General features: G+C 37.1%; 2 protein-coding genes across 3 annotated transcripts; one reads left to right on the plus strand and one right to left on the minus strand.

Annotated features, from left to right (window-relative positions):
* The first annotated feature begins 551 nt into the window (after positions 1 to 551).
* On the plus strand, positions 552 to 4,132 carry LOC141599846 (protein trichome birefringence-like 39). 2 transcript variants are annotated; one of them, XM_074419974.1, is made up of 5 exons: positions 552 to 973; positions 1,306 to 1,477; positions 3,006 to 3,181; positions 3,414 to 3,572; positions 3,648 to 4,132. In XM_074419974.1, the coding sequence occupies exons 1-5, from the start codon at positions 648 to 650 to the stop codon at positions 3,937 to 3,939; spliced, it is 1,125 nt and encodes a 374-aa protein (XP_074276075.1). In that variant the 5' UTR covers positions 552 to 647; the 3' UTR covers positions 3,940 to 4,132. The 2 variants fall into 2 exon arrangements, with proteins under 2 accessions (XP_074276075.1, XP_074276076.1); XM_074419975.1 differs by having other exon boundaries at positions 897 to 973; positions 1,295 to 1,477.
* A 617-nt stretch (positions 4,133 to 4,749) lies between these two features.
* On the minus strand, positions 4,750 to 8,923 carry LOC141599848 (uncharacterized). Its single transcript, XM_074419976.1, has 7 exons — positions 8,471 to 8,923; positions 7,619 to 7,860; positions 7,410 to 7,506; positions 6,461 to 6,644; positions 5,959 to 6,040; positions 5,248 to 5,296; positions 4,750 to 5,154 (listed from the first exon to the last, which is right to left on the minus strand). The coding sequence occupies exons 1-7, from the start codon at positions 8,864 to 8,866 to the stop codon at positions 5,083 to 5,085; spliced, it is 1,122 nt and encodes a 373-aa protein (XP_074276077.1). The 5' UTR covers positions 8,867 to 8,923; the 3' UTR covers positions 4,750 to 5,082.
* Positions 8,924 to 9,204: the final 281 nt, after the last annotated feature.

The following is a 9,204-nucleotide window of genomic DNA, read 5'->3' on the forward strand; positions in this document are numbered from 1 at the left end:
GTTAAAATCAAAAGGTTAATACTTGACAAACGTTTGGTTATTTTTGTTAAATTAGCTTTTAATTTATTTAGAGTTTTGTTAATTTAGATATTGAATAACAAAATTACATATCTACCCTTAAACCTTTGGGGCAAAACCGAAATTTTTTATTTTATTTTCTTATTTTTATTTTATTATGGTGGCGCCGAAATTTAGTGCCACCGGATGACGCCCTATCGCTATCATTCATCTATAGTGAGACTAATTGTACAGTATGATGCCGTCCCACATAATAATTACCGTATATATAAGTAAGAAATAATAGTGCGTCTTGCTGCAGACGGGCCTTTTTGGTCTGAAATAATAAAACGAGATTTTGTAACCATTTTAAGTTAATTGTGACCACTATTGAAAAACCGGTTACCATAAGCTGTAACACTGCTTATACCATTGTAGTTACATTTAACTATAAAATGGTCACATATACCCATCTGAAAAATAAGACGAAAAGTGTTCGTATGAAACCAGAATTTCTGAAGGAAGAAAAAGACCCAGCTAAAACCCCACGCTCTATCAGGCTCACAAGTGACACCTATAAGTTATAGGCAAAAAAAACCAATAGAAGCACAATTCTTGGCTTTTTGTTGTTTGTTGAACATAGTGTCCAAATGAGTAGGCTTCTATTAAAAACCCTCTTCTTCAACTCTCTGTTTCTATTAACAATTCCAATTGCACTACTACAAATTGCAGCAGAACCCTTATTCTACCCAGTTGAAGGAAATGACCCTTTAAATCTAACCTCTAATTCTAGAGAAGTAGCAGAATTTACAAGTAAATGCAACATTTTTCAAGGAAAATGGGTATTTGATCCTTCTTACCCTCTTTATGATTCTTCAAGCTGCCCATTTATTGCCTCGGAATTCAACTGTCAAAGCAGACCTGATAAATATTATCAGAAATTTAGGTGGCAGCCCTTTTACTGTAATTTACCCAGGTACATTTTCTGTAAATATATGCATCTTTTAGTTTTATTTTTATGCTCCCTTCCGACGGCGGAGTCAAGTTTTTAAGTCAGAGGTAAAAGAGTAATATTACAAGGGGAGCTCGAAAATTTTCGAATTTTTCTAACGTCAGCGGGGATGAGCGCCCCTGCTAGCCCCCCTCGCTCCACCACTGTTGCTCCCTTCGTCTCTGTTATTTGTTTACCTTTTTTTTATTTTTTTTAAAAAGTATTTTAATTAAAGTTAAATAAATAAATGAGACGAAAGTGTAAAATTTGAATTATTTTAATTAGTGAAGTGAAATAGTAAGATAGATAAAATGCAGGTTTAATGGGTTGTATTTTCTGAGGAAATGGAGGGGAAAAAAGATAATGTTTGTAGGAGATTCATTGAGTATGAACCAATGGGAGTCCTTGGCTTGTATGATTCATTCTTGGGTTCCTAATTCTAAGACTTCATTCATTAGGGAAGGTGTTCTTACTTCTCTTACTTTTCAGGTAATCTTTTCTTATTTTTGCTTTACTTTCAACTTATTGTTTCATCTGTCTCAATTGTTTGTGTACCCTCAATTAAAAAATCTCTTAAAAAAAGGGAAAAATGCATTGCAAATTTGCAATAGTTTGAAAGACAATTTTATGGGTTTGTGCCTGGTCATTGTTGGGTCGAGTACTCAGTGTTATTATTGGGTAATATGTAGGTCGGGTTCGGTACGAGTAGTTAAGAAGGATCTACGGTGGACAATAGGTCCAGATTCGTCCTTCACAATCGATATTGCACTGTTCTTTGTAACTCATTTGTTGTATAAATGACGATTAGTTCGAAGGAGTACGTACATACCCCAATCAATGCCTTGTTTTCTACTTAATTGAAGAATGGTAAATAATCCGTTGGATTTATGGAATAAAATAATATAACGCCGAATTGTTAAAAGGAAATCATGAAACTTGTCTCATCATACAGAAAATCAATCACACTTATATTTCATATGCAATCTTTTTCAAAATTTCTAGTGGGGTAACAAGCATTCAATCGTGCAGCTGGGCCACCCATTCATTGCCTTTAATCCTTTAATGCTCTCATTTTCTTAGTTCTGTTTCAAACTTTTGAATTTATATAATCATATCTGCATTTTTCCTTGATTATTATTATGCATAGTTAGCGCTGGCAAAAGCGAATTAGACTCCATAAGTCTTGCGAAAGACGAGTAACATTTCATCACAAGTTGAAAATGGAGTAAAATGTGACTATTTAACACGAAAATGTAACTATTTTTGATAAAAAAAGTTACCAGAATAACTTTCTAACTTATACGGAGTATCAGTTTGTCATTAAAATGATCATATTTTCGTCTTAAATGGGTCACATTTGGCCCGTCTGAAGCAGTTCAGCTTGTCATGAAAACCTATAGGCACCAATTAGTAATCTCAACTGCGGCCGGGTGGGGATGGGCGAGGCCCCTAGCCCCCTAGCTTGAACTCAATTTAACTAAAAACTTGGAAATGTCAAATGTGTATTGATTGTAATGTTATAAACAATACTTGTATGTAACATTATTAAACTTAAAACTCAATTCTTTAATAAAGAAAATCATCATCATGAGAATTGAGAAATTGATTGTAAAAGATATAAGGACGTAACAAGGTGACATACTCATTAATTTTTGCTTGGGATTGAATGGACCACGAAATATGGGAGTGATGTAGAGAATTGAATATAATGACCAAAAATATACTTCGTAGTAAAGAAGAATCACGTGTAATATCTCAGGTTTCACCTAAACATATGTCAGTACTTCACTATTCTACTACGGAATACGGATGCAGATTATTGGTAGTCTTAAACAAAACTCACCCAAGACTATCAAAGTTTATTGGTAAATTGTTTTGAATCGTGAATTGAACTTGGGCAGGGTCTGACCTTACAACCGTCTTTCTGAGTTTCATATACATGAGTTACGAATGTATTATGTTTGGATTTTCATTCTGTACATGGAATAAATATTTGGGAAATGTATGGAATGGTCAGGAATATGGAGTAACACTGATGTTATATCGGACACCATATCTAGTCGATCTTGTGAATGACAAGGTTGGGCGTGTATTGAAGATTGATTCCATTAGAAATGGTAACGCTTGGAAAGGAATGGATATGTTGGTTTTCAATTCTTGGCATTGGTGGACTCACACCGGTCGAAACCAGCCGTAAGTTTATTTTTTTAAGCCATTTTAAGTTAAAGACGGTTTTAAATAAGAAATGGTGCATCGTTTTAGATGGCAGAAAGAGATTCCTCCTAATCATGTAGCTTTCCCAGAAATTCTACAAAGTAATAATGACATGCAAGTGAGAGAGTATAGGACAACAAAATTGACAAATGATGGTAAATTGATTTTGATAAAGTTAAGGCAATGAATCTGACAGGAAATTGTGGCGCAGGTGGGACTATATCCAAGATGGAAACAAATTGTATAAAGATATGAATCGTATGATTGCATATTATAAAGGACTAACTACTTGGGCTAGATGGATCAATTACAACGTCAATCCTGCTCAAACTAAAGTCTTCTTTGTCGGCATTTCCCCTTCACACTATGTGTAAGTTTTTATAACTAGTAAAGACTAAAGACGGGTGAAGTTATTATTTCATAGATATTGACAAAAAATGCACAGGGGAAGCGATTGGAACGAACCGAGCAGTACATGCTCAAGCGAGACAGAGCCATTCTCAGGGACGAGGTACCCGGGTGGTATGCCATTAGCTTGGGTGGTAGTGGAGAGAGTATTGAGAAGGATGAAGAAACCAGTATACTGGGTTGATATAACAATGCTATCAGAGTACAGGAAAGATGCACATCCATCAGTATATAGTGGCTTACAGAAGGGCAAAGATTGTAGTCATTGGTGTTTGCCTGGTTTGCCTGATACTTGGAACCTACTTCTCTATACTGCCCTTTTCGGTTGATCATTTCTATTTCCTTCTTTCAAACCAATCTCTCCAGACTCGCTTTTGATGTGGCTAATTGTAATTTTCATTCATTTCAACAAAACATGATCTCATCTCACATTTAGTAGTTTGTTTTGTTTTGACAACAAATACCAAACTAGGTTAGAATTTATTGAATTGGATCAAATTATTGTGGGATTCTTTTTAAAAACTTTTAGTATGCTCATCACTCATCAGTTGGTTCAGTTTTTATATTAGTATTCGAAGCTCTAAACATAACCAAGGTCTCTATGATAAAATGAGTAAATTTTCGACTCCCATTTTTAAACCATTAGAGTCCAAGGACATCATCAATCCCAACCAGAACCAGTAACCAAATCCGATAGCCTTCACTGAAATTTTCATTCTATATTCGAAAATACACGTCTATTGCTAACCTGGACCAAAAAGGACCCTAGCTAGTAATGATCCAAACCCATGATGGCGTTTCCTGCTGCGACTTCGACAAATATCAGAGTCAAATGAACCAAAGTTTGCCAAGTTTTGGTACATCATTCTGTAAATCATGTACTTCCCAAAAATTTGTACAGATTATTTTTTTTTTTTTTTTTTTTTTTTTTTTTTTTTTGTAAGGTCGTCTTCATTTCTATTCTTAATTTTGATTCTCCATGAGGTTTGCAAAATAGTATGCATCTCGCTTGTAAATTTCTTTACCAGAGAGCAGTCACAGACTAAAACCCACAAAATCAGTAACTTTGACAACATTATTATTTTAGTGTCTTGAGAACTCCTGAAAGGGCAACAGGGATTATTCCAGCCACAAACTTATGATCGAAAACATGACGAAGATGAATTAGAAGCAAGTACCAATATAAGGTACAGCACATTTGTATATGCATATATTTTTCATTGCAAAACTAGCTATGTGCCATTTCCTATCGTACATACATCTACCAAACCTACAAAGGAGAATCCCAGTTTAAACTAATGGTCTTCCTAGTGAAATCCAAAACATTATCCGCCTACTGTCCTAGGGGATGTTATCAAACGTTGATCACTTGATATGGAAGCATAGGTCGACGCTCAAAAGACGACGACCATATGACTTTCGTAAGTCATGTTCTAAAACCGTGTGTCAATATTTAATAATCATAATTTACATCACGTAGGACCGGTGCTGGAACTAGCATTTTCAGTTTCCATGGCAATAACATGGGCGAGCCTGTCGTATACCTGCCAATGATTATGAACTGATGATCATCATTTCAGGTAAAAAGAAGAATACAGTGCATGAACTTATGTGTATACAAAAGCGGCCTAACAAACCTCCGAAAGCTGCTCTTTGCAATGAGTATCGACACTTGCTGGATCATACCTACAAATTACCGTATATGTTACTCCTAAGGGATCGCTTGGAATGGGAGTAATTATTAAGAGAGTAATAGAGGCTAAAATAAGAAGAAATGGAAGGGAGATTGGTGGTTTGTGGTGGTTGTGGAGGGTGGAAAGAGGTGGTGAGAGAGGAATTATTACCTCCATATGGAGGTAATGCATTACTTGAGGGGAGAGGTGGGTAATTATTACCTCCTTAATGGATAGACTATTACACTATCTTTCTCCATTTCTATCTCCAACCTATTTAAGAGATTTTGAGTTTAGATGCACTAAGTAAATGAAACAAAAGAACAAATTTTCCATGTGTCAATATTTTTATTTTTTGTTTAGTTTTACTGAAACGGTTTGTTTGGTTCGGTTTAAGTGGTTTTCTAAAATAGCGAACTGTAACCGAACCGTTTCCATGTCAAATTTAATGGTTCGGTTCACCGAGCCTAAAAATGCACGGTTTTTCTATTCTTTTGGTTCGGTTATTGCGGTTCGGTTTGTTTTGAACACCACTAATCTTAACAACACAAAATGACTATTTCTGGATGGATCACAACCTTATTCCAGTACTTTCACGGCCCTTACCTGTGGTGCCGACGCCGTAAATACCAAGCTAAATACCATTCAGAATGGATAAGTTCATAAGTTGCTTACCAATGACGGGGTAGTCCAGCCTCATCTCGTGCTGAATGATTGAAAGGCCCTTTCAATACCAGATCATACTCCTTTAGTAAGTCTGCATTATGATAACATGCATTATAGAAAGATAATTGTATATGCAACATGACCTATTTTACCTGAAACTTGGTAAAGGGTGTCGGATAACAAATAAAGATACCTTACCCGAATGTTGGACTTGTCATGCCCGAAATTTCGTAACGGGGACTGTCCCGAATTGAAGATACGGTGACGCCGTGATGGGATCACATTTCAAAGCCAAAATTAATTTCAAATCCGAAATATTTTTAGTTACATTGAAGTCCCTTGGTTTCCGGATTATATATATAGTATTGATAGGAGCATAATAGGAGAAATGTTCAATTGTCCATATCCTCAAGTGTGGTGTCCGACAAGGGTAAGGCCCTAAAGTGAAGAGTCCAAGTAACATACATGCATATGCTCCTGAAATTGTGAATAACCAGGTCAATACCATTACCTTTGAAAGTTGAGCAAGGGACACGACCCATCTTTTGACATACTGAAAAGAACCAGTAGACTCCAACAGCAACATGTGCAATTTCCTCCTCCGATATCCTAGACACGATTTCTGATGTCCGTTTATCTCCAAAACCCATCATCTTCTTAACTAGCCTTGGTCCTGCATCAAGTCCCCTGGCCTCCTACGTACACAATAGGAAACAAGGGTTAGTGAAGGCTGATAAAGATGTGGCATATTTATAGCCTAATACAAGATTAAAACTATAGGAGTTACATCAACAAAAATGAGAGAAAAAAAATCAACATAGAGCTCCTTGCTAATGTAGGAAGATAGACTATCATCATTTTTAAAAGAAAAACGCAATTGAGTCATTAATTTGTCGAAGAAGTGATATTACATTAATATACAGGAAGCTGAAGTGAAAATGAGGAGGATTTTGAGACCATCTTCACTAAACATGACAGTTAAATATATGAGCATGTAACCAAAACCAAAGAGAAAATAAGTGAGATGAGAACCGTCAAAGGTTAGAAGAAAGGGAGATATTAAGCAGAACTTCTTAATACTCAATCTCTACAGAGTTGCTAAGAGCTTGTCATAAAGAGAGTGCGAGTCTTAACTTTCTCCACCTGAAATCTTTACTGTCTATGAATAGATTTCCTACTTCCCTTACTGGGTTGTCCATGAATAACCTCCCGATTTCTTTCTCAGGATGCATAAAAAACACCCTTCTTGGAATTTAATGTTACCAGTAAGAGTCTTTACAGAGTACACAAGAGAAACGGAAACCGAACTGTAAGGGACATGGCCCATGGGACCCAGGGGTCTTGTGCAGAAAATTCAGACATCAAGCCGATACGATGAAAGTATATGTTCTCAAGCAAGATCAAGAACGTGCATCTTAATAAACAATAACATGGGAAAACAGCATTGAAGACGAGAGAACCTGGACAAGTGGAATTGTTGCCAAACGTGCAGCTACATTGTCAGATGACTTTTCGCACTCTCTCCACAGTAAATTATGAGCCGGCATGTCTCCATAGCTGCTCACAGGGAGAATGGAAAATCAAAAGGCAAATGTAAAATCCATGACTTGAATTAACAGTTGCAAAAAAATTCGATCAAGTCAAAGAAGACACGGTGAGTAGTCAGCACCTAAATCCAAGCTCTGACAACCTCTGTGAGCACCAAGCGAAATGACGACTCTCGTCATCAGCAACATGCGCAAAATCAGCAAAGAAACCCTCACCAAGAATGTCCAAGTAGGGAGAAAAGCGGACAACGGTGTCCCAGGCCAAGTCAATAGCATTAAGTTCCACATGAGCTAAATTATGAAGCAGATAAGCATTGAGAGGCAAGCCAGAGTCTTTAACAGCTGGGATTTCTCTTGGAGAAACCTTCATTTAAAAACACGGGTAACGCGAATATATGAGTCAGTATAAAGGAAAACAACCAATTAGGAATAATAGTTAGACTCCATCAGCCTGATGATCTGTACTACTACTAACTCAAATAAAGATAATTTCAGGAGGGATCAAGAATATGATATAAAGTTTTCGCCTTCCTTCATTTGGACTCAACTGGCAACATAATTCAGAATGATAAAAGAAAGGTTGCCCTAAATTTTCTAATGCTTATCAAATTAAGGTGGCATGAGCCAGCTATTGAGTCATTTGTTTAACTTTGGTTTTGGCAGAAAGACCAAGGAAAAGGGAGGGGACCATTTGTGGTGGTTGTTAACTTGTTACTCCTTAGTTGATGACAAGTGGACCATAATGGAGGTGTATGATCAAATTACCCATAAAAAACAACCTTGATAATATAGAAATGTAAACAAATGAATGAGACACCTAGGGAACAAGGTAAACAAATGTTCGGGATGGAGGGAGTATCCAGTATTGCTACGTTCCTAATAGCCAAACTATTAAAGAAGGGTATGTAATACATAAGTTCCAATAATTCCTGAACAAACATCTATTGATTGGATATGGATAGAATAAAACATACAAGGTTCGGCTTAGTGGGGCGGGCGGGGCGAGACGGGGGGTCGAAAACCCCAATTGGGAGGTCCCCAGAGCGCCATTTGGAGTAAGCAAAGTGAGAAAGTTGTGATTTAGAAAGAGGATCAGAAGTAGAAAGCACCAAAGCAGCAAGTTGGGACAAAGATGAACAAGACCCAATTGAGATTTGAAGATGTTGAGGGTTTAATGGAGGTTGTGGACCAATTGGGCCCCATATCCGATTGTGATCAATTGGGTTGGATCTCCATTGTTGGAGGCCTGACCATTGCTTGTATTGTGAAGAAGAAGAAGAAGAAGAAGATGTGGTGGAGGAACTGAAGGGTTTGAAGATGTGTTTGGGGATAGAAAGATTAGGGGATTTGAGTTTGGCGGGGTTTAGCATTCTTCTCTTACTCAAATGTTCATACTACTTCAGACTTCACACACACTAGACAAGTACCGCAACAACGGAAGATACTCAAGGGTAGACTGTCAAACGGGCCAATCGGGTCAGACCAGTTCCGATCGGGTTATTTCGAGTTTGTCAAATTTTCGGTTAGATCGGGTCGGGTCATTTTGGGTTACAGACCTGTTTTGGGTTTGTTTGTTTCGAGACAAGCGGGTCGGGTCATCTTCAGATCAATGGTTAAGAGAGAAAAAGCAATTTTAAGTCTTTTTGAGTCAATTAAAGTTATGTTTTGTTGGTTTATTTTCGGGTTGAGTGGTTTTAGATGGGGTCAT

The sequence above is a fragment of the Silene latifolia genome, chromosome 9 (assembly GCF_048544455.1).
Source record: "Silene latifolia isolate original U9 population chromosome 9, ASM4854445v1, whole genome shotgun sequence".
NCBI lineage: Eukaryota > Viridiplantae > Streptophyta > Magnoliopsida > Caryophyllales > Caryophyllaceae > Silene > Silene latifolia.